Genomic DNA, 25,174 nt, shown 5'->3' with positions numbered 1-25,174 from the left:
TTAGCTGCTGCGGCTTATATTCAGGTGCGGCTTATAGTGCGAAAAGTAAGGTACTCTACCTACTCCATCTGACACAGGAAGCTACTCTACCTACTCCATCTGACACAGGAAGCTACTCTACCTACTCCATCTGACACAGGAAGCTACTCTACCTACTCCATCTGACACAGGAAGCTACTCTACCTACTCCATCTGACACAGGAAGCTACTCTACCTACTCCATCTGACACAGGAAGCTACTCTACCTACTCCATCTGACACAGGAAGCTACTCTACCTACTCCATCTGACACAGGAAGCTACTCTACCTACTCCATCTGACACAGGAAGCTACTCTACCTACTCCATCTGACACAGGAAGCTACTCTACCTACTCTGACACAGGAAGCTACTATATCTGACACAGGAAGCTACTCTACCTAGTCTATCTGACACAGGGTCACAGAGAAGCCTTTACCCCAAACTATAAACGCAGGGTAGAGGGGCTCAGTGAATGTGCAGTGGAAGGTGTGTAGGTGGGTCAGTGTGTCAGAGGAGACTGTGTAGAAGGACAGAGTGCCAGCAGGACAGTCCAGATACACTCCTACTCTGGAGGAGCCAGAGCGGGGGGCACGTAAGCCTATTCTGATCTTATCGTGGAAGGCATTGTATCGATGATCACGACATTCCACAGACCAGGACTTATCATTAAGTCCAAGACAACAGTCAACAGCCGCTCCTTCCCTTCCGATGCCTCGATATGCAACTCCTATACCAACCTTTCCTTTCCCCTCTACCTCCCAGTAACAGCGTCCAGTCAGACCCTCTCTACACACCACCTCTGGATAGTGGTCAAATCTCTCTGGGTGATCAGGATACGGCTGACTCCGTTGGTTCCATGATACCGTTCTGTTCCCCTCAGACAGAGAGAGGAGGCGGTTTACTGTGTTTGGGTCCAGTGTGAGTTCACAGGCATCTGATGGAGAGAACATGACACGATTTATCACACAATACATCATAATAATCTTCATTCACATTAGAATGTTTAAAGTTGCATCAACCGTTTCTGACACGAGGATCATGTAGAAGATCATTTGTATGTGGTTGAGTCTACATGGTCCTCGTTTCAAAAACAGTTAATGCAGCTTTAACTTCATCAACTGAATAAACCTGTTCTATTTATATTATAATTGATCAACTGAGCTCAGTCTGTAAATGTGCAGAACAAGCTCAACTTACATTTCCTGATCCCCGATTTCAACCTACACTCTCCACCATGGCCAACACTGTAGGAGACAGACACAAGAGACCTTGAGACACACACACACACACAGAACCATCAATTAACCCCTAAAGTACCACATCCTACCTGAGAGTCTCCAGTCTCCAGTGTGGATCCTCCAGACCAGCAGAGAGCAGCTTCACTCCTGAGTCTCCTGTGTGATTGTAGCTCAGATCCAGCTCTCTCAGGTGGGAGGGGTTAGAGTTCAGAGCTGAGACCAGAGAAGCACAGCCTTCCTCTGTGACCAGACAGCCTGACAGCCTACACACACGTTCAGATACACAGGTAATAATATTTAACCACCACACCTGTACATATTTCTTTTTATGTTTTTAAAATAAATTTTAACACATTCAGCGCCAAGGACGCGTTAACTCGTTTTTGGCCGACATGCGTTGAGCACCAAGGTCGAGTAAACTCGTTTTTGGAACCTTTTTTCTTTTATTCGATTTTTTTTATTCATTACAGGTTCATGGACCTCGGTGTTACCATAGGAAATCATTCTGAGATCGCTAGAGTGCAATACCGGCCGCATCCTGCTAGGTGGCAGTATCACCCACGCTTTTAAACCTTATTTCACACCGTGTGTTATATCTAATTTCCTCCGGTCAGATAATTTTGCTACAGGCAAGTCTAGCGGTTCACTCGATCACATTGGAACGGGTCCAGGACACTCGATGCATGCGTTGTGCCGGATTATGTCGGGGACCAATACTGGAAATCGCAATCAGACAATTGGAATATTCTTTTTGGAATACCCCTGATCAAAGGTAAGGACTATCTGCCTTCAATTCCACCTTGATCCTACAATGATTTCATGTCGATCCAGCTGATCAGCGTGTGTGGTGTTCAAAGCGAATGCCGTTACTGGCGATCAAAGCATCAAAAAACGACCCCCCCCCCCCCCCCCCCCCTTCATGGAGAAACACAATACCTATTATATACATTTGATTTGGAAATAGTAGTGTGTCCAGGCGAGAAATGCCAACGCGTATAGCAGAATTCACGTAGCGCCCTATAACTCAGCTTTTCAGGAATTAGCCCGGATCACTCCTAAACTATACAATATTCACCACGGGATAACGAGCAAACGTATACATAAAAAATCTCTTTTTTGCATGTTCGATGGGAGAAAGTCACTGTCAAATGACCATAGTATTGTCTCCATAGCTATAATATAGAATATAGATATAGCTCTCCAAACATAGTGACGCACAGTGAAACTAGGCTATGGAAAGCTCAGCTGTAGGGGTGGGAATCACCAGAGGCCTCACGATACAATACTATCACGATACTTGAGTCACGATACGATAGTATTGCGATACTAAATATATTGCGATATGCTGAGTATTGCGATATTAATATTGCGATATATTGCGATTTATTACCTTTTTTCAACTGCAAAGTAAAACTTTGTCAACATGTTTTATCTAATCAAATAAAGTTCAGTCTGTTCATCTCACTTCAATAATTTTTATTGCAGAACATGGTATTTTCTCAAGCAGACAGATGTAAACACTAATCTGTGTTGCATGTACCTGACAAACTGAACTGTTTGTATTACAGTCATATTCCAACTTAACTGAATGCACACGTGTGCGTGGACTACTGTACAATTACAGGTACTGAAATGAACAATGCAACTTCCTTATACAAAAAAAATATATATATACAAAATAAAAAATTTACTTGGCGTCCCTGTATCGATACAGTATCGCCACGCAAAAAGTATCGCGAGATTACTATGTATCGATATTTTCCCCCACCCCTAGAAAGCTGGCACATTAGCTACAAGGATAAGGGTAATGGCTGGCGCTGAAAGTGTGAAATGGTTGTCTGTTGAACTGGTCCAGGAACACTGACCTGAGAGTCTCCAGTCTACAGTGTGGACTCCCCAGTCCAGCAGAGAGCAGCTTCACTCCTGAATCCTGCAGGTCGTTGTCACTCAGGTCCAGCTCTCTCAGGCTGGAGGACTTGGAGCTGAGAACTGAGGCCAGAGCTTCACAGCATCTCTCTGAGAGGTTACAGTCACCAAGTCTGGATATGCAATAGAGATACAATTGATTATATTGAAAAGTGGTATATTGTTTATTAATACATAATAATAATAAAAAGCATTAAGAGAATACAATGTATTAAGATATAAATGTACCCACAGAGATATAGTAGAGGCGTTGACCACTGGCAGCAGCCTCAGAAGAGCCTCCTCTGAAGCAGAGTGCGTCTTCAGCTCAAACACATCCAGCTTATCTTTCTGACACAGGGTCACAGAGAAGCCTTTAAGCCAAAGCATAAACCCAGGGTAGAGGGGCTCAGTGAATGTGCAGTGTAAGGTGTGTATGTGGGTCAGTGTGTCAGAGGAGACTGTGTAGAAGGACAGAGTGCCAGCAGGACAGTCCAGATACACTCCTACTCTGGAGGAGCCAGAGTGGGGGGCAGGTATGATTGTTGTTCTCTTATTGTGCCAGGCAGTGTATCCAGCATGATGATGTTCCAGAGACCAGGACTTATCATTAAGTCCAAGACAACAGTCAACAGCCTCTCCTTTCCTTCCGATGCCTCGATATGTAACTCCTATACCAACCTTTCCTTTCCTCTTTACCTCCCAGTAACAGCGTCCAGTCAGACCCTCTCTACACACCACCTCTGGATAGTGGTCAAATCTCTCTGGGTGATCAGGATACGACCGACTCTGTTTGTTCCATGATACCGTTCTGTTCCTCTCAGACAGAGCGAGGGAGTGGTTTACTGTGTTTAGGTCCAGTGTGAGTTCACAGGCATCTGATGGAGAGAACATGACACGATTTATCACACAATACATCATAATAATCTTCATTCACATTAGAATGTTTAAAGTTGCATCAACCGTTTCAGACACGAGGATCATGTAGAAGATCATTTGTATGTGGTTGAGTCTACATGGTCCTCGTTTAAAAAACGAGCTGTGTTAATGCAGCTTTAACTTCATCCACTGAATAAACCTGTTCTATTTATTGTATAATTGATCAGCTGAGCTCTTCTGTTATTAATGAAATGCCTCCATATCCTGAAGGGAAGCTCAGTCTGTAAATGTGCAGAACAACAAGCTCAACTTACATTTCCTGAGCCCTGGTTTCAACCAACACTCTCCACCATGGTCAACACTGTAGGAGAGGTAGACACAAGAGACTGTGAGACACACACACACAGAACCATCCATTAACCCCTGAAGTACCACATCCTACCTGAGAGTCTCCAGTCTCCAGTGTGGATCCTCCAGACCAGCAGAGAGCAGCTTCACTCCCGAGTCTCCTGGGTGATTGTAGCTCAGATCCAGCTCTCTCAGGTGAGAGGGGTTGGAGCTCAGAGCTGAGACCAGAGAAGCACAGCCTTCCTCTGTGACCAGACAGCCTGACAGCCTACACACACACATGTACTATTATTTAACCAACACACCAAATGTACATATTTCTTTTTAATCTGATGTTTTTTAAATATGTTTTTAAATAGTTGTCTGTTGAACTGGTCCAGGAACACTGACCTGAGAGTCTCCAGTCTACAGTGTGGACTCCCCAGTCCAGCAGAGAGCAGCTTCACTCCTGAATCCTGCAGGTTGTTGTTACTCAGGTCCAGCTCTCTCAGGCTGGAGGACTTGGAGCTGAGAACTGAGGCCAGAGCTTCACAGCATCTCTCTGAGAGGTTACAGTCACCAAGTCTGGATATGCAATAGAGATACAATTAATTGTTGAAAAGTGGTATATTGTTTATTAATACATAATAATAATAATAATAATAATAAAAAGCATTAAGAGAATACAATGTATTAAGATATAAATGTACCCACAGAGATATAGTAGAGGCTTTGACCACTGGCAGCAGCCTCAGAAGAGCCTCCTCTGAAGCAGAGTATTTCTTCAGCTCAAACACATCCAGCTCCTCTTCTGATGTCAGCAACACAAAGACCAGAGCCGACCACTGAGCAGGGGAGAGTTCTTCAGTGGAGAGCCTTTGGATCTCTTTCACTCGAGAGTAGTCAGTCAGCTCATTGGTCTCCAGTGAGAGACCCAGCAGGAGGCGGAGGAACAGGTCCAGGTGTCCATACTCCCCCTGTAAGGCCTTGTCCACAGCAGATGTGTGTTTTACCAGATTCGCCCACCAGGAGGGTGAATCTGGTTCAGACAGTAGATTGACACCACTGTTCATGAATGAGACAAAGACATGAAGAGCAGCTAGAAACTGCTGAATGCTCAGATGGACAAAGCTGAACACCTTATCCTGGTGCAGCCCACTCTCTTCTCTGAAGATCGGCGTGAACACTCCCGAGTACACCGAGGCTGCTCTGACATCAATGCCACACTCTGTCAGGTCTGCTTCATAGAAGATCATGTGGCCTTTCTCCAGCTGTTCAAAAGCCAGTTTTCCCAGAGACAGAATGATCTGAGTCGGAGTGCTCTCTTCATTCCAGTGTGGATCTGTCTCAACTCTCCCATGGTACTTCTTATTCGCCTGTATGGACTGAAACACCAGGAAGTGGCTGTACATCTCAGTCAGGGTCTTTGGCAGCTCTCTTCCCTCATCTGTTCTCAGCATGTTCTCCAGAACTGTAGCAGTGATCCAACAGAAGAATGGGATGTGGCACATGATGTGGAGGCTCTTTGATGTCTTGATGTGCGAGATGATTCTGCTGGCCAGCTTCTCATCATCTCTGAATCTCTTCGTGAAGTACTCCTCCTTCTGTGGGTCAGTGAACCCCCGTACCTCTGTTACCACGTCAACACACTCAGGAGGAACCAGATTGGCTGCTGCAGGTCGGGAAGTTATCCAGATGAGAGCAGAGGGAAGCAGATGACCCTTGATTAGGTTTGTCAGCAGCACGTCCACTGAGGTTGGCTCTGTGACATCAGTCCAGACCTCATTGTGGTGGAAGTCTAGAGGAAGTCGACACTCATCCAGACCATCAAAGATGAACGCAACTGTAAATTCATCGTAGCTGCAGATTCCTGCTGGTTTGGTTTCCAAGGAGAAGTGATGAAGAAGTTCCACCAAGCTGTATTGTTTCCCCTTCAGTGGGTTCAGCTCTCTGAACGTGAATGGAAACATGAAGTGTACATGCTGGTGGGCTTTTCCTTCAGCCCAGTCCAGAGTGACCTTCTGTGTTAAGACTGTTTTACCAATGCCAGCCACTCCCTTTGTCATCACTGTTCGGTTTGCTTTATCCTGTCCAGATAAGGCTGTAAAGATGTATTTACTTTTAAACTGCGTTTCTGGGCTCACTGGTTTCCTGGATGCTGCTTGGATCTGTGTGACCTCATGTTCAGTGTTGACCTCTCCACTCCCTCCCCTTGAGATGTCGAGCTCTGCGTATATCTGATTCAGAAGGGTTGGCTTTTCCTCTTTAGCGATTCCCTCAAACAAACACTGGAACCTCGTCTTCAACCTAGATTTGAGTTTACGACGACACTTCACACGAAGAGTTTCTGAATGAAGATAGAAAACAGGACATCAATTAATGAATTATATGGTAGATTTGAGTGCTAAGCATTTTATACCTACATTAACTAATCTAGTTTTATCAGAATAACCACTGGAAATGTCCATGTCTAACTGGGGAATATATACATTTACCAAGAATATTTTGAATGTATACGACTGAATTCGGTCGTTAATTGAGCGTTAATTTATCGTCATCATTAGGGCACAAGTATCTTGTGTTTTATTATAATGTACAGTGAAATGGAATCCGCAATCGCAGAATCGTGGAGGATTTCACAGAATTCTGAATTATCGCGGAATGGTGTGGAATTTGCTTAAATTATACATAAATCGGTTTTCATATAAATCAATCTTCACTACGACTCTAAAACGGTGACGCTGCACGGTCTACTGCATGGAGTGATGAAATGACAGCTACCAAATCCATTCCGAGACAACGGAATGCAGTAAATTAGTCTCTTTATTTCTCTCTCTCAGAACGCAGTGCTCGCTCCGTAATAGTCAGACTCGCGTCACTCTCTCTCCCTCCCTCTCTCTCAAGTAGCCAAACGTTAGTCCAAATATCCAGTTTGTTTTTATAGTGTGTGTGTGTGTGTGTGTGTAGATGAGGTCAGAGGAGTTTGATAGTATTTACTGAGGATGGCCAGATAATGTTGATATTTTAAACTTAAAAAATAATAATATTTAAACTTAAAAAATAATTATACAGAGAGAAGCTTCCAAGTACAAAACGCTGCTGACCCGACAAATAGAATCCCTCACACAAAGCGCCTAACCATTATGCATCACAATGGTGATGTCAGCCAAAGATGGGGAGAAGCATGAACCTTTAAAGGACATCTCTTTCAAAGAGATTACATTCGTTTTTTTCTGATTTATTTTAAACAAATTATTAATATTTTGTATTATTTAGTTATTGCACTGCACTGGCAGTTGAACTGCATTGAACTGAACAAAAAAAGTAATTTAACTGCACTGGCACTGTTGTACGGCAGATGTACCGTTATTAAAGTTACCGGTAGTTAAAAACATAATTTTGTATTGTTTTTTGTGTGGTTAAACTTAAATCCTAAGGAAAAAATACAAGTTAAACTAGTGAAGACAGTCTCTTACTGCTCTCCAGAGACATATCATCATATTAAACTAGTGAAGACAGAGTCTCTTACTGCTCTCCAGAGACATATCATATTAAACTAGTGAAGACAGAGTCTCTTACTGCTCTCCAGAGACATATCATCATATTAAACTAGTGAAGACAGTCTCTTACTGCTCTCCAGAGACATATCATCATATTAAACTAGTGAAGACAGTCTCTTACTGCTCTCCAGAGACATATCATCATATTAAACTAGTGAAGACAGTCTCTAACTGCTCTCCAGAGACATATCATCATATTAAACTAGTGAAGACAGTCTCTTACTGCTCTCCAGAGACATATCATCATATTAAACTAGTGAAGACAGTCTCTAACTGCTCTCTAGAGACATATCATATTAAACTAGTGAAGACAGTCTCTTACTGCTCTCCAGAGACATATCATCATATTAAACTAGTGAAGACAGTCTCTAACTGCTCTCCAGAGACAAATCATCATATTAAACTAGTGAAGACAGTCTCTTACTGCTCTCCAGAGACATATCATCATATTAAACTAGTGAAGACAGTCTCTAACTGCTCTCCAGAGACAAATCATCATATTAAACTAGTAAAGACAGTCTCTTACTGCTCTCCAGAGACATATCGATATCATCATATTAAACTAGTGAAGACAGTCTTACTGCTCTCCAGAGACATATCATCATATTAAACTAGTGAAGACAGTCTCTAACTGCTCTCCAGAGACATATCATCATATTAAACTAGTGAAGACAGAGTCTCTTATTGCTCTGTACTGTAGAGCCCTGTACTAGTTACGCTGCTGGCCAGTATGACTACTAATTAGGGATGGGACATGATCTTATACTCTTTTATAGTCTCATAATACAACGTTTCCGAATGGTCGTTTGGATTAAACAAAGTGTATGCAGTGATGCTTTCCCAGCGGAACACAAGCTGCTTAACGTTACACAGGTATGTTATGCACATTAATTAAGCGATGTAACGTTAGAGCGCAGCTAACGTTAAGATAGCAGGAGCCGTGGGCCAACAAAGTTGTTTCAACAAATGTATTCACAAAATGGATTATCATTCAAACGTTATTGAAGCCTCCTGTGACCAGTAATGTAGGTACTACTACTCAACCGCAGCAATGTGCGACATTTTCCTAAAGTCAATACTCGACAGTACTGAACTAAAAAAAAAAAACACATATCATCACATTAAACTAGTGAAGAAATCAACATTTGCATGGTGTACCTTTCTGTGCGTATTCATCCACAATCTATAGCTCAACATGAAAATATTTGCAATGACGAGTGGACCTCACGAACGGTCCAAAGGGACGTCACACTACACCTGCCTATTTAGGAGCACATTGTTTGCATGATTAAAAACGATGGTTCAAACATCCGTTCGAAAAACCCTGGCGAATGTTCGAATCCCAAAAACAGGCTTGGGGACAGGCTACAGCTCTAACTGGAGCTGAGCTGAATGTGTTAAAATAGACATAAAAAAGTGGATTGGACTTTGCGAGCTAACTGTAATACAATGTTATTTTTTACAATCATTTACATAACATCTTAAGAAATTACTAATGTGTATGGGAACTGACAAAAAGGTAATGGTAACGCTTAAAATGTATTATTGCAGCGGCAAAAGGCACGGTGAACATTTTTGGGTGCACCCAAATGATGTGCTGGTGCAACCAATGTAAAAAGTTAGTCTGGAGCCCTGCAAGTCCTTTCGACTGCAAACAATGATGCATGTAATTGTATTAACGTTATTGTGTGTTGTAGCTATGTTATACATTCTGAATGGCATTAACGTTAGTTGGGTACTGTCATTGTATTTAGTTGGTTAGCTATTTAGCTAATGTTGATGATAGCATTGAATAAAATCAACGCTAGCTGGCTACAACGAATTCTCACAAGCTGGCTCGAGTTCTCATAGCCGCGAGTAATCGAATGCTCGATATTGGCTTTTTTACCGATACCGATATACCGATATTGTCCAACTCTTAATTTCCGATACCGATATATTCAGGGTTTCCCCCCCCAAAAAACTGAATAATTTCAGGTAATTAACATTACATATGTCTTGTTGTGGAATTAACATAACATTATGCATACTTTTGACAATAAATAAAATCAGAATTTGTTCTTACTTGCTTGCCTGGGTAAATAAAGTTTATAGAAATGTAAAAAAAAAAAAAAAAACGTTTTTTTAAACAGATACCGATATTTTCCGATATCACATTTTAATGCAAATATCGGCCGATAATATCGGACATCCCTAGTGCCCAGTGATTTTCGAATAGCACTTTTGCTAGAAAGTCCCATCCCTACTACTAATTAGGGATGCACGATAATTATCGGGCCGATAATTATCGGGCCGATATCAGCTATTATGACGTCATCCCGACAAAAGTATTCTTTTCATGTCAACGTTCACACGCACAATATATGCTTACTTAGGATTTGACTTGATTCAACAACAAAGCAGTCGGGGCAATGGCAAGCCGAAAACGGTTGAAAATGTGGTTACCGTACTTTTCGCACTATAAGCCGCACCTGACTATAAGCCGCAGCAGCTAAATTGAATGATGTGTACATATATAAGCCGCACTGGACTATAAACTGCATGTGTTTTAATGTTTAATTACCATATGTAAGGAGTGGAGCCTGCGGCTTAATTTGACTCGACACAGGAAACCTCACCCGGCCCGGACACGGAAAGGATCGACAGATTGATTGCTCTTTCTCGATTCTGTGGGTGGTGGTGCATGGCCGTTCTTATATTGAGCTTTAAGTTCCCACCTCTACAGAGAATGACTCCTCCCACCTCTACAGAGAATGACTCCGCCCACCTCTACAGATAATGACTCCTCCCACCTCTACAGAGAATGACTCCTCCACCTCTACAGAGAATGACTCATCCCACCTCTACAGAAAATAGGCGTGTTCGAGATGGATTTCGGTTCGCCTCGAAAGTAGATGAGTGAAGCCGGGGGAGGAGTTAAAAAGGCGGACACTTCCGATTTCACGAGAGCCTCTCGCCTAGTCTCGCATGGCAGATACGCTTTCACGTCACCACACACACATTACACACCTGTCGGCTCATTATAATGCGATGGCCGTGTGCAAAATTAGATCAGATTCAAATGTACAGCACACCATATACTGCTATAGTGGAATATACTATTCATATACCATCTTGTTGCGCGCTCCTGGCCGCACGCACAACACACTGCTGAATAATTCTGTTTTGCATCAATATATATATATACTGTGTATATTGAGGCAAAACAGAATTGTATATACAGTATTGAGGCAAAACAGACAACGCATGTGTGTGTGTGTCTGACAGCTTGAAGTTTATCATGATGATAACGCATAACATAATAAAGTTTTCAATCAATCAAACGTCTCATAACTCCCTGGCTGTCACGTGGCTGGTGACTGACAACTTTTCTGAGCCAATAGGCGCTTTGCGCGACCGTAGCAAGTCGCTTCCCAGCCGGGAGCAGCCGGCTGAGAGGTACTGTGGAGCCTCGCTCTGAAGGCTGTGCGTGGCTCGCTCGCGAGAGTTCCGCGCCTCGTCTCGTCAGATTTTCAGAGCAAGTCGGACAACATTCTAACCGTCATGCAACGTGTTTGGCGAGGCCGTAGTAAAACCTGCGCAGATCTGCGTCCGCCTATCCCATCTCGAACACGCCTAATGACTCCCACCTCTACAGAGAATGACTCCCACCTCTACAGAGAATGACTCCCATTGGGACACAATACTGTCGGACAAATAACAAGAATTAACTAATTTACAAGTTGTATTAAGCAAATAAGGGAACAGATAAATAACATTTCAATGCAGTAAAAAAAAAGCAATATTTAGATTTTCGGGTTTTGTCCACATATAAGCCGCACCGTTATATAAGCCGCAGGGTCGAAAAATGGGGGAAAAAGCCACGGATTATAGTCTGAAAACTACGGTATTTGAAGTTTGGATTTTCTTTTTTCACAACTGAGGTAGGTAGATTTTTTTTAGACTAAAGTACCGAAAAAAGGTACCCTTGGGTACCAGTATCGATTCACAGGTACCGGTACCCATCCCTACTGACAAAGCATAATACCTGTTGGTTTTTAGTTCACTCATTGTTTAGGGAAACACATTGTTAATGACATTGACGGATTGTGAATTTTGTGATTGACTCAAATTATATTTGGAAAAATAAATATAGTCACTTTATTTGAAGAGTCAAAACTGTTCTCTTGGCTTGGTTTTGTTCATAGTAGTAACGCTCATGTCATGATAAATCTGGTTAGGTCAAAACTACAGGAATATACATAAGAAAAAAAATTATAATACAATAAATATATTTATAATACAATAAATAAATATATATATAATACAATAAATATATATATATCGGTTATCGGCATCGACCTTGAGGAGCAGAAAGTTATCGGTATCGATATCAAAAAATCAATATCATGCACCCCTACTACTAATATACCGTCTTTATACCTGTATCACTGTACATATAATACTACAACTCTGTACATACATCCGATTAGTACAACACGCAGTAGAACTAAATTATATATTTTCTACCAAGTTTAATCACCTGTACATTGTATATTGCACTGTACTGTTACATTTGCACTCTGGTTGGATGACAAGCTTATTTTTGTTGTACTCTACTTGTGCTGTATAATGACAATACATTTGAATCTAATTTAAGATTCAGTTTATTATTAAGACCATGTTTATTCTATTACACTACTAATTAGGGGTGTAACGGTACACAGAAGCCACGGTTCGGTATGTACCTCGGTTTTGGAGTCACTGTTCGGTACAACAGGAAAAAAATAGTTAGAATGATTATTATATATTTATTATTAAATATAATGTTTTTTTATTAAGTTATACTTAGTTCCACCTAGGCTTGCCGCGGTAGTCAGTCAGTGATAACGGTGTCATTCTTGTGTTCAGGAATCCACTTGAGTAAATTAATTGCCTAGTGCCCCCTCCCCCCACTGGTCTATACTTTCACTTCTAGAGTACATTTTACTTCACGTGAAGCAGAGACATTGTTACACAACAATGGCAGAGGATTTATCAATATTTTGGATTTAAACACTGCAGCTTAACTGGAGGAGCTCAGAGGACCAGTCCAGATCAGAAAAAGTATGTTTGCGTTTTTTTCTCTCTCGGATCAACTGTGAAGGGAAAGTAGCGTTGGCACACGTTAGTGTGTGTGCATGTGTGTCTTTCCATTCGTTAACATTATTAGGCGAACAAGAAAATAATGAATTTTCAGCCTTGTGTAATGACCCTGCTGCTGTGTTACAAACACATCATTCATTCATGGTTTTATTTTCAGGCACACCTGTAGTAAGGGGGACGAGGGGTGGAAACAGCCCAGTGCAGAGTGTGCGGTTAATTTGTTATGTCGGCTTGTCATCCTGCCTTTACAAGCTTCAACGTTTTATTCATCATCTAAATGTGGCAATACAAGCTTGATATTCAACGTTAAATGAATGACCTTCTGTGTTAAGACTGTTAGTAAGCCAGTGTAAAGTAAAGTAAAGATATTGGGCCTCATGCATGAAGCGATATAAGAACAGATTTTGTTCTTAACTAGCATTTCCTCTTACTTTGTTCTTACCTGGGATTCAGCAAAGTTTTCTTATTGTTGCTTTTTTTCTCAGGCAAGAACAAATTATAAGAGTGGTCGAGAGCACTCATACCGAAATAAGAAATGCTTACCCAGATGAGAAACATTTTTAAAAGCCTACCATTCATAATAATACATAAGATTTATATAGCGCTTTTCCTAATTCTCAAAGACACTTTACAAAACAAACAATATAATACAATACAGTTTTAGAATTGAAAATTGAAAAATATATATAAAATGGTGAGAGAGGAAGGAGTTCATGGGTTGAAAGCAAACCATTGGTCAATTGCCCCCAAATACAAATTTATAAACCCATGCTGAACTTTTCAATAATAATTATTATTATAACTTATTGTGTGCATTCTGCTTCTGAAATGGATTATATATTGCCGTTAGAACAGTTAGATGCTGGCTGCCCAGGCCGTACGCAATACGCATTTTACAACCTCTCCTCTCTTCGCTGTATAGATGAAAATGTAGCAGTACTGTCTATCTGTATGTCATGCATGTCATATATGTTATGATGAATTGAAAATGGGGGACCCTGATGTAAACAAGACGAAAGTCTTTCTCTGGTCTGCATCCCATTAACAATTGTGTGTATTGAGCTGTACTGTATTGTACCAATTCTGCAATCTGTTAATAAAATGTTCAATCAATCAAAACTCTGCTCCACTCCACACCTAAAGTTCTGAGCGCACTCTGAGTTTTAGCCACGGACATTTCAGAGAGAGATGACATCTCTCCACGGACATTTCAGAGAGAGATGACATCTCTCTCTGAAAGGAGAGAGCATTATGGATCAGCGGCATATATATATCAGTATACTGTGCGCCGCGATTGGTTCTTGACAAGCGCGCAGCCAGTCGTTCAGTATTGACTCGACACATTTATTTCGCACTATACAGTACGTATTAGGGCTGACCCCTATTAGTCGACTAATCGGTCAAAAGGAGCCGTAGTCGACTGGCCAACCTATAATCGAATATAAAAAACAAAAACAAAAATTCTATTTTTTTTATCATTCTTTCCAAAAGAAAAGAGACCTAGAAGTGTGGCTAACGCTAATGGCACGCATACCAGAGGCTAACTGCCTACGAAAACAAACACAGAAAGAGGATTTCACCCATCTAATGAACACACTAGACTAGACAAATATCAAGATGTATCCATCAGTGGACCAATTGCATGCTTTTGCAGAGGACAAGAAGCCTTCAGTCGACTCCTTCAGACATTAAGCACCCCCACAGCCCAAATGGAATGATTAAATTTTTTTTTTTTTATTTAAAATTTTTAAATATTATACTTTAAAAAATATATATATTTTTAGTCGACCAATAGTCGACTAAAGGCAAATGTTGGCCAATCATAGTCGACCATCCAAATCCTTAGTCGGGGACACCCATAGTACGTATACGTATAAGTACAAGTCTTTATTTGTCATCAGATTAACACACACACACGCGATGAGCGACCCACAGGAACACACACACATGCACTGAGTCGTGAGACGTGCGTGTGCGTCATTTTGAGATCGCAAAGCTCTTCCTGTTGAATATATCAGACAGGGATCAGATGGCGAAACTCAGCTGTTTTACACCCGCTTCATTCCCCTTATAAGGAGATGGTGGGCGTGTCTGTATGCAAATGAATTTAGCGCAAACGTGCTTTTGAGTTAAGAATGAGTGGGATTCATCATGCAAATCTCCTGGGTACGCACAGATTTCGACGTTAAGAACGGCTTGATGAATGTGGCGGTGGCTTTTCTTATTGTTCTCTTAACACATCCAGTGCTGGAAACGGCTTACGACGTGTTTCAAGTTAATGCTAATTCTGCCATTCCACGGCGTACAACGTTATTGAGATCATATTTAATTTTTTCGCCATGTTATTCATAATTCCCTCACGGAGCCTGGTCTGATGCAGTGGGAGCTTGCACAACTCTGCAACGCTTCAATACTGCCGCCTGGTGGATGATCGGCGAGTTACCAAACCGGAAATGGACGAGTCGATCTCGGTGCGTCTGGGAAATGTGTCCGGCACTCACATAGTGTCGCGGGACTCAAGACACACACTGTGTATATGGATCGCTGCCATAACTCAATAATCGACATGATTTGGGCTGTTATTATTATTATTATTTTTTTTTTAAACTTTGGCCATTTCCCTGGCTCTTTTATACGTTTATCGCATTTATACTTGGTCAAGCTCGACCGACAGAAGCAGGCTGAAAGGGTTCAGATGGGGGGGAAGACACTCTAGGAAAGGCACGGCTGCCGTCCGGGATTCGAACGCGCTCAGCCCCAGATCCGTGACGAGCACGGTTGTCCACGGCGCTGAAATAGCACTCGCGGTACGTGGTGAGCTACTGGAGCTCCCCTGGGCTGTTATTATTATTATACAAACCGGAAATGGATCGACTCGATCGCCGTCAAATAAGTGGGATCTTTTTGCTCCAGTCTCATCTGCCAACGGTAAGAGGACGCTGACGTCATTTTCAAGGCGATTGTACATTTCTTTGTTTACAAACCAACTGATCAATAAATCAACCCATACTACATAAAGCATTTACTGACGATCACGGACTTATAAATGACCCCCCCCACCCCGTTCATCCGCGCATGATGAGTCATAACGTTTAGGATCGTATTCAGTTGAATTTTTTTATCTAGAGTGTATCACGAATAAACAGTTCTGCAATCGATAATCTATATTATGCGTTTAGGCCTATAACTAGCGTTCTATGAATTACTGCAGAAAATGATAAAAACATATTTATATTCTAGACGGTATTTTCGTATGAATGTATGAATGAAAAAGTATAACGTTCCCACATCCTGAACGATAGATAATCGATGTTGAATGGGCCATAGTAATGTCAATTTAGCAATACAATTTAAAAAGTTATAGCCCTGCAAAGAAGGTGAACATCTCCATAGACTTAAGAGTGGTGGCAGAGAGTGGTATAAGATGCTCAAATTGCGTGGCAGGGAATGTGTTAACAGACAGGCAAGCAAGAATATAAGAAAAATAATAAGAGAGTATTGTTGAATGAGGCCCATTGAGCAATGAGCATACATTTGTCAAATGTGCAACCCTAGTTTCACCTAGTGGTATGAGACGTATTCTTCGTATGCCTGGATGTACCGTAACACCCATACCGTAAATTCACGTGACGAATACACGTACCGTTACACCACTACTACTAATACACTATATCAACAACATCTGAGGAAAGTGTCAATTCAATCACAGATGTGAAACTCTCAGAAAACATACATGGTAAACAGTACAGCATGCAGAGCACTGGTCCCTTATAGAAATACAGAAGAGACTGAATATGTCATGAGATCTGACCTCTCTTGTGACTGGTGTCCATCTTTGAAGTTGGTTTATCCATGGACCAGTCACTCTTTATGAACACACAGCTGGGTACAGGGGAGACTGGTCTCTCCTGATGGAACCTGAACAAAGACAGATGATCATAGATAGAACACAGATACACACTATGGGCACTTTGCGCTCGTCTGCAACCATACAAACTCTGAACTCTGACTCCATTGCCTACACCCTAGGCTGTGTTACTCATTAAACATTTTGAAATATTAAATTGCAAATATAATCAATTGTTGTTGATTTTTCTGGTAAATTAATAGTTTAGATTAATCAACTAATCTATGCTTATTTAGTTATTTTATGTCTGCACGTTATGCATTGCTCTTGATCGGCCAATTTTGTGCTAATTTTATGCCTGTCTTTTTTTACTGCTGTGAAGCACTTTGAGCTGCAACTCTTGTATAAAAGGTTCTATACAAATAAAGTTTGATTTTAATATTAAGGCATTTGTTTGCTTCATTCAAGTGTGTGAATTTATAAGTGTTCTCTAGTGCCCTTTGTCCGATTTACAGTGGTGGTAAATTAACCTCTTAAATTAACGAATGAATGTGGATGAGAGCGCGCGGGGTGAACATTAATGAATGTGGATGAGAGCGCGCGGGGTGAACATTAATGAATGTGGATGAGAGCGTGCGGGGGTGAACATTAATGAATGTGGATGAGAGCCTTGACGTAAGTGGTTGTTTGATTGAAAAAAATTTATTAACAGATTGCAGAATGGGTACAGTACAGCTCAATACATAAAATTGTTAACACTATGGGTGCCGGAGGTTAAATTCATGCTATACCATGGGTTGCCAGCTCTATTTGTCTATGGATAAGTACCCCTTCTTTGCATGGCTATAACTTTTTTAATTCTATTGCTACATTGCCATTATTAGGGCCCATTCAAAGTCCTATATGTATTGTTCATTGTGTAGCAACGTTAAACTTTTTCATTCACATATTCATAGTAAAGTATGGTCTAATGTATAAGTATGTTTTCATCTCTTTCTGCAGCTTTCTCCAGAACGTGATCTATAGCCCCAAATGCATTATATTGATGATGAAACACAGTTTGATGGCAATCGGGGCGATATAAAAAATTTCAATTGGACGTACTTCTAGAATGATCTACGTATGATCTGATGATGACCGGATGGGCGGGGGATCGTTTATAATTCCGTGGGCAGCGTTATATCATTCATCTAGTGTGGGTCATATGTTCATCATAACAGTTTATATGGAATACGTTAGAAAATAACGCTGGATCTTACCGGATCTTCCTCGCGCCGTTGGACGATCAGCGTGGTGTAGACCGTTTTCGATTATGGGATGTTTATCCTGATGAACCATTTCCAGCTTGTATAATACTATATACGTCCAAATCATGTTGTTTATCGAGTTATTGGCAATGGATCGCTATTATATTGTGACGAGCCAGAGTCCCGGGACATGTACCGAGTGCCCGGAAGTAATATGGCCGACCAGCACAACCTCCATAGCACTTCCTGTTTGGCGATTGCGCCGATCGGCCACCAGATGGCGCTCCTGAACCGCCAGAGAGCTCAGTGGGTCCTCCTGGTGGATCTCAGGCCAGTGGAGGGGAAATATGAATCCGATCACAGATTTTTGAAATATTGATATTAAAGACGCTGTAAAGCGTCCTTCGGCAACTTGAGCATGGCCGGGAATGACGCTGTAAAGCGTTTTCCGGCAGTTAAAGTGTTAAGGGCATGCAGACCAGAGAAAAACTTTCGTCTTGTTTACATCAGGGTCCCCCATTTTCAATTCATCATAACATATATGACATACATGACATACAGATAGACAGTACTGCTACATCTATGACATCCAGATTTGCTAATACAGTACCGTTTGTGATACGAAAAGAGTCCAGAAAATTGAGTATATACATTTGACATAGAAACTGTACATTGGAGGTGGTTGGGTAGGAGTGGGTGGGCGACACTGTACAACTGAACAAGCAAAACTGTACATTGGAATATTGACAAGACCATACTTGGTCATTTACTGTACATTGGGGGGGGGGGGGTGTTAGGACATTTACAGGGGCCAGTTTAGAATTGCAGTCTCCCGTAGGTGTTTTGAGTGTTTTTGAAAGTGGGTAGTGATTCACATTCCTTTACAGCTTTAGGTAGGGCGTTCCACATTGACGTGGCATAATTGCGAAACGTGTTGTAGCTGCGGCTGTGGGGGTGCTGGAATGAATGAATGAAAACTTTATTTAACAGATTGCAGAATGGGTACAATACAGTACGGCTCAATACATACAATTGTTAAGGGGATGCAGACCTGAGAAAGACGTTTGTCTTGTTTCCATCAGGGTCCCCCATTTTCAATTCATATAGACATATATGACATACATGACATACAGATAGTCAGTACTGCTACATCTATACATTTATGACATACCAGATTTGCAAATACAGTACTGTTTGTGATACAGAAGGAGTCAAGAAAAGGGAGTATATACATTTGACGTAGAAACTGTACATTGGAGGAGGTTGGGTGGGGGGGTTTGGGTACATTGGGATATTGACAACCATACTGGGTAATTTACATTGGAGGTGGTTGGGGGGGGGGGGGCGGGGGGCACACTGTATAAACAAGTAACACTGTACATTGAGGGGGGGGGGGGGGGAGGAGACACTGTACAAACAAACACAATTGTACATTGAACTATTGACAAAACCATACTAGGTAAATGACTGTACATTGGAGGGGGTTGGGTTAGGATATTTACAGGGGCCAGTGTTGAATTGCAGTCTCCCGTAGGTGTCCCTTGAGAGAGGTTTTTAAAGTGGGTAGTGATCCACATTCCTTTACAGCTTTGGGTAGGGCGTTCCACATTGATGTGGCATAATTGCGAAACGTGTTTAGTCCCTTATTTGAGCCGAATCTGGGTTTAACATGATTTGTGGAGCTCCCTCTGGTGTTGTGATCGTGGTATTCACTGACCTTTGGGAAGTATTTTGACATGTACATGGGTACCTTGGTCGTGTAGTGTATCTTGTAGACCAGGCCCATTGCAAGTTGTTGTACTCTGTCGTCTACTCTAAGCCATCCTAGGTTGTCAAAGTGGGCAGGGGTGAGGTGGGTTCTAGGAGTAAGGTCAAGCAGTAGTCTGACCAGTTTGTTTTGAGATGTTTGTAATTTTGTTTTTAGCGCCTTTGAGGTGCTTTGGTACCATGAGGTGCAAGCATAGTCGTAGTACCCCTGAATGAGTGCTCCTGCCAGAGTCTTCAGGGTGTTCTTGTTTACCAGAGAGGAGATCCGGTACAAGAATAGAGTTCGTTGGTTGACTTTTTTATTACATTGGATGCCATTTTGTCACAGGAGAGATTAGCCTCTAGGATGGAACCCAGGTAGGTAATTTCATCTTTCCTTGTGACAATATTGTCACCCACTGTAACTGAGAAGCCGTCGGTCTTGCTGAGTTTGTTATTTGAACCGAAGAGAAGGACTCTGTTTTGCCCATGTGTAATGATAGCAGGGTATCTGCAGGTTTAGCCCAGTCAGATTTAAGGCTTTTTAAGACTTTTTAATGCCACTCAGAATAAATTAATACAATTTCACAATAACAAAATGGCAAAAATCATGCAACGACACCAATTAGTTTAAGTTTAGGACACGTTGGTCAAAGATGTTTATTAAAAAATAACTTTGAAACTTAAAAATCTTGAACTCAAAGGAGTAACTGGATTGGATGAATTTCAACAAAGGGGTGACCAAACATAAATAGCAAATATAGCTATACAAAATATACCAGGGGCCAAGCAGCAAGTGCAACAGCCACATTTCCGTCAGAACACATACTACCATAGGACTGATACCTGTAAGAACACATGATTATCACCATAGGACTGATACCTGTCAGAACACATAACTATTACCACCTCCCCAGGGTATCAAAAAAGTCAACCAACAAACTAGATTCTTGTGCCGGATCTCCTCTCTGGTAACAGGAATACCCTGAAGACTCTACAGGAGCACTCATTCAAGGTACTACGACTATGCTGCACCTCATGGTACCAAAGCACCTCAAAGGCCCTAAAACAAGATTACAAACATCACAAAACAAACTGGTCAGACTACTGCTTAACCTCACTCCCTAAAACCCACTTTACCCCTGCCCACATTCAAAACCGCTCTTAAAGAGCACCTACGGGAGGCTGCATTAGAAACTGGGCACCGTAAATGTCCAACGCCCCCCCCCCCCCCCCCCCCCTAATGTACAGTCTCCTCCCATCATATGTATATATTTTCTGTTAGGATCTCTGGGTAACAGTACTGTATATTTGCATATGTCACAAATGTAACAGTACAGTTACTATGAATTGAAAATGGGGGACCCTGATGTAAACAAGACGAAAGTCTCTCTGGTCTGCATCCCCTTAACAATTGTGTGTATTGATCTGTTATCTGTTAATAAAGTTTTTCATTTATTCATCCAGTCGTTTTGTTTATGTGGTTTGGTTGAATGAATGAAAACTTTGTTTAACAGATTGCAGAATGGGTACAATACAGTACGGCTCAATACACACAATTGTTAAGATGATGCAGACCAGAGAAAGACTTTAGTCTTGTTTACATCAGGGTCCCCCATTTTCAATTCATAGTAACATTTATGACACTCAACATACATGACATTTATGGCATAGGGACATACAGGTATATGGTACTGTTACATTTGTGACATATAAGATATGCAAATATACAGTACTGTTACCCATAGATCCTAACATACATATGATGGGAGGATACTGTACATTAGGAGGGGGTGGGTGGGAGGAAAAAATACATAGTGGGTGACTCATCGAACATAAACACAAACGTGTCCTTGTTTACATCCGTGAATAGATTATTTTCAAGTTAAGACCTCAGCTTCAAGTGTTGGCGTGGAGCCGCATGTTATCCAGACTTCTGTTGGTGCAGATGTTATAGTCCTACCTGAGATGGCGGGGCCGAAAAGAAATTCGAAATAGTAGTTTGCAGGCGCCGTTTTTGCAGAGGTACGCTTAGCGCTGCTCAGCATGTGCGACTCGACTGCTCTTTTTTTGTTGTTGCAGCAGGCCTCGTAATGGTCTTTGACTGGGACCAACCATGGCGCAAACAGTGGATTGTCGAGCCAGTTCTCGTTAAATTGGCACTTTCCCATATTAACGAGTGCAAATGCTAAACTAAACGTAACGTTATCGCTTCCGCTTCGCCTTGCTAACGTTAGCTAGACTACACTGAAATTGTTCCCGGCCAACATAAGGACCCGTGTTGGTTCCGCCCCATTCCGGTCTGCGTGATGCTACAACGCGGTCAATAAAAACTCCCGACTTTATCTCCCGTTAACCGTACTTCCCCAGATTTCATAATAAAACATGACATGGCATTTTATCTTTCCTTTCTATGGCATTTTTAAGACCTCTGAAAATGGATTTAAGACATTTTAAGACAAACTAAGGCCTTAATTATTGATAAACCAATTTAAGACTTTTTAAGACTTTTTAAGGATCCGCGGACACCCTGGATAGTTTGTTATCAGCGAGCCATATGCAGATTCTGCCTAGTTCCGAGCTGAGGGTTTTTTCAACCTGTAACTTGTTCTTGTCAGAGACCAGCAGGGCTGAGTCGTCCGCAAACAGGAGACATGATCCAATAGAGAAAGTGCCGACTTGAGATTGGTCTCTGTGTTCAGGAGACTATTATAAAAAGTATATTGGATCAAGCCGTAGCTACCATCTATGGCAGGGGTCGGGAACCTATGGCTCGCGAGCCATATATGGCTCCCAGAAATTTGAGTAAAAAAAAAAAAATAAAAAAAAAAATTATACTTGTGATATTTCTTAATAATACTGTGTCATTTAAAAGTAACAGAAATTAGTTTTGAAGATACAGCTAATAGTATCTGTAGCTAAAGATATAGCGAGCAGGGCTGGCGAGGGAACACAAGTGGACAGAAATAAAAAATCTTCAACCTGAAGACCAGCTGATTCTTAAAACTTGGAACGAGCTTCCTGTGACATACCACACAATGCAGCGTGAGTATTGCCGTATTGACCATGTTTGGCTCTACATATGCATGTGGGCAGTCATTCTCGCATATGAGGAACATTAAGACCAACCTACGCTCACGTTTAACTGATGGAAGCCTCAACGCCTGAAGCTCAACCTCACCAGGTATGAACCAGATTACAAGGCCATCATCAGCAAAACCATGCAGCACCAGAAGTCGCATTAAAAGTAAGACATATTTAATTTATTATACGTTAAACATACTATATGGCTCTCAATGAAATATATTTAGAAATATTTGGCTCTCCCAGTCAAAAAGGTTCCTGACCCCTGATCTATGGTCAAGGCTCTCATCCACATTCATCCATGTGTCTCCCCCCCCCCCCCCCCGTGAAGTCAATGTAACCCGGAAGTGCAGTGCTCTCTGCTCGCTAGCTAAGCTAACATCGACCGGCTAGCTGTCGATAATGCTATCCAACCAGGCAACTCGCTTTTACCTTGAAATGAGTCATTGGTATTTTCACAAACACACAGCAACATGTACAAAGCAATAATAGTAGCAACCAAACGAAACCCCAAACTGTCCACATTCTCACCTGCATTGTTCTGCACCGTAGTAGAGTAGAAGGGAGCGTTCTCCTAACTACTGGTTACAACCAGTGCCGTAGAGAGAGAGAGAGTTAAGACACTCCCATAGGCGTATTTACCAAAGGTAGCCGCATTTCTGGCAGACGCTCTCTGATTGGCCGACGCCAGTTTCTACACTCTTCAATAGTATGCAGCTGCAGAAGGGCAGAACCATAGATATCTATAGAACACTAGATAGCTTAAGGCGGAGTCACCAGCGTCACTGAACCGCCGCCATCTTGCTCCAGTTAGCCTTGAGTGAGAGTGAGTGAGCTGCACAGATAAAAATACTCATAACTCGCTGAAATATTGACGGATTTACAAACGGGTTGGTTTGCTATAAACATCAAAGATGTAGTTATGATACTGCATACTTATAAAAAAAAATAAAAATAAAGACGTTTTTATTTACAAACCGCTTGAATCCTAGCCACGTTAGTAATGCTTGTAATAAACCAAACCGTTTGTAAATCTGTCTATATTTCAGCGAGTTATGAGTATTTTTGTCTGTGCAGCTCACTCACTCTCACTCAAGGCTAACTGGAGCAAGATGGCGGCGGTTCGGTGACGTCACTCTCCATTGGCCGGCAGCGCGGGCAAGCTATCTAGTGTTCTATATATATAAGGGCAGAACCACCACAGTAGCGGCGGGCTGAGGCACCGGTGGGCTGAGGCCCCTCGCTTCCATTGGCTGATTTGGGTCACGTGACCGTCCCACCCAATGGCTGAATTGGAGTGTTGCACTGCGGGCATTGGCTGATTTGGGTCGCCTATTGCTTATTAACAGCGGAGCAGTGCTGCTGTTGCTTCCGCGTTTTCCCTGATTGGCTGCGACACGCCCCGCGGCAGGCGCGGCAACCGCAGAGCGGAGCGGCAGAGCTTGCAGCATTATGTAGCCCTAATCCGCCATGATTTTCATTCGAAGCTCAGCTCACCTGGCAGCGCAGCGGTCCTGCGGTCCTGCGGTCCGTTGGTGACTAGTTCGAATCCCATCAATTTTTTTTTTAACGTGTATTCTTTCGCCGGTTAAGGTTAGGCATGGTTAAGGTTAAGGTTAAGGTTAGGCATTGTTTCGGAGTTGGTTAAGGTTAGAACGGTTAAGTTAAGGCGCTGTTAAGGAGATGGTTAAGGTTAGAGTTTGTCTTAGAGAATGGCAATATTCTTTCTATGGTTAAGGTTAAGGTTAGGCATGGTTAAGGTTAAGGTTAAGGTTAGGCATTGTTTCGGAGTTGGTTAAGGTTAGAACGGTTAAGTTTAGGCGCTGTTAAGGAGCTGGTTAAGGTTAGCGTTTGTCTTAGAGAATAACAATATTTCCGCACTGCCGCTCTCTCGCGCTGCCGTGGTCACATGGTCACATTGTCACATTCTTGCACTGCTCCGCTGTTAAAAAGCAACACGCATTTGGGTCACGTTGCACTGCAGGATTGATTGATTGATTGATTCCTAGCACTATTTGGGCCACTTTACACAATTCCTGTTAGTCTATTGAAGACATCTGTAAGGTTTTTTTCAAAAAAATGCATTGTTTTATATTTCTAATCAAGTACTCAACCATCATTTTCCAGCTTCAAGATTTCAGGCTGTTATGGCCCCGCCCATAAGCACTTTGAGTGACAGTCAGCAAACACAGTCTGC

At 41.9% G+C, this 25,174-nt stretch overlaps 1 protein-coding gene across 1 annotated transcript; it reads right to left on the bottom strand.

Annotated features, from left to right (window-relative positions):
- Positions 1 to 200: 200 nt before the first annotated feature.
- On the bottom strand, positions 201 to 23,574 carry LOC311237376 (NACHT, LRR and PYD domains-containing protein 3-like). Its single transcript, XM_084325212.1, has 11 exons — positions 23,509 to 23,574; positions 16,865 to 16,971; positions 5,084 to 6,716; positions 4,781 to 4,954; positions 4,485 to 4,658; positions 4,357 to 4,403; positions 3,417 to 4,041; positions 3,124 to 3,297; positions 1,348 to 1,521; positions 1,218 to 1,264; positions 201 to 954 (listed from the first exon to the last, which is right to left on the bottom strand). The coding sequence occupies exons 2-11, from the start codon at positions 16,905 to 16,907 to the stop codon at positions 419 to 421; spliced, it is 3,627 nt and encodes a 1,208-aa protein (XP_084181338.1). The 5' UTR covers positions 16,908 to 16,971; positions 23,509 to 23,574; the 3' UTR covers positions 201 to 418.
- Positions 23,575 to 25,174: the final 1,600 nt, after the last annotated feature.

Source organism: Notolepis coatsorum (genome assembly GCF_963971535.1).
Source record: "Notolepis coatsorum genome assembly, chromosome: 11".
In the NCBI taxonomy this organism is placed as follows: Eukaryota; Metazoa; Chordata; class Actinopteri; order Aulopiformes; family Paralepididae; genus Notolepis; species Notolepis coatsorum.
This window is presented reverse-complemented; position numbering and strand designations above follow the sequence as displayed.

Bases quoted from the DNA above. Each gene is read 5' to 3' on its own strand.
- LOC311237376 (XM_084325212.1), bottom strand. From the start codon at position 16,907: ATGGATAAACCAACTTCAAAGATGGACACCAGTCACAAGAGAG. The intron at 4,404-4,484 runs GTAGGATGTGGT...CCTCTCCTACAG, and splicing joins TGGAGACTGGAGACTCTCAG to TGTTGACCATGGTGGAGAGT. The intron at 1,265-1,347 runs GTAGGATGTGGT...TGTCTCCTACAG, and splicing joins TGGAGACTGGAGACTCTCAG to TGTTGGCCATGGTGGAGAGT.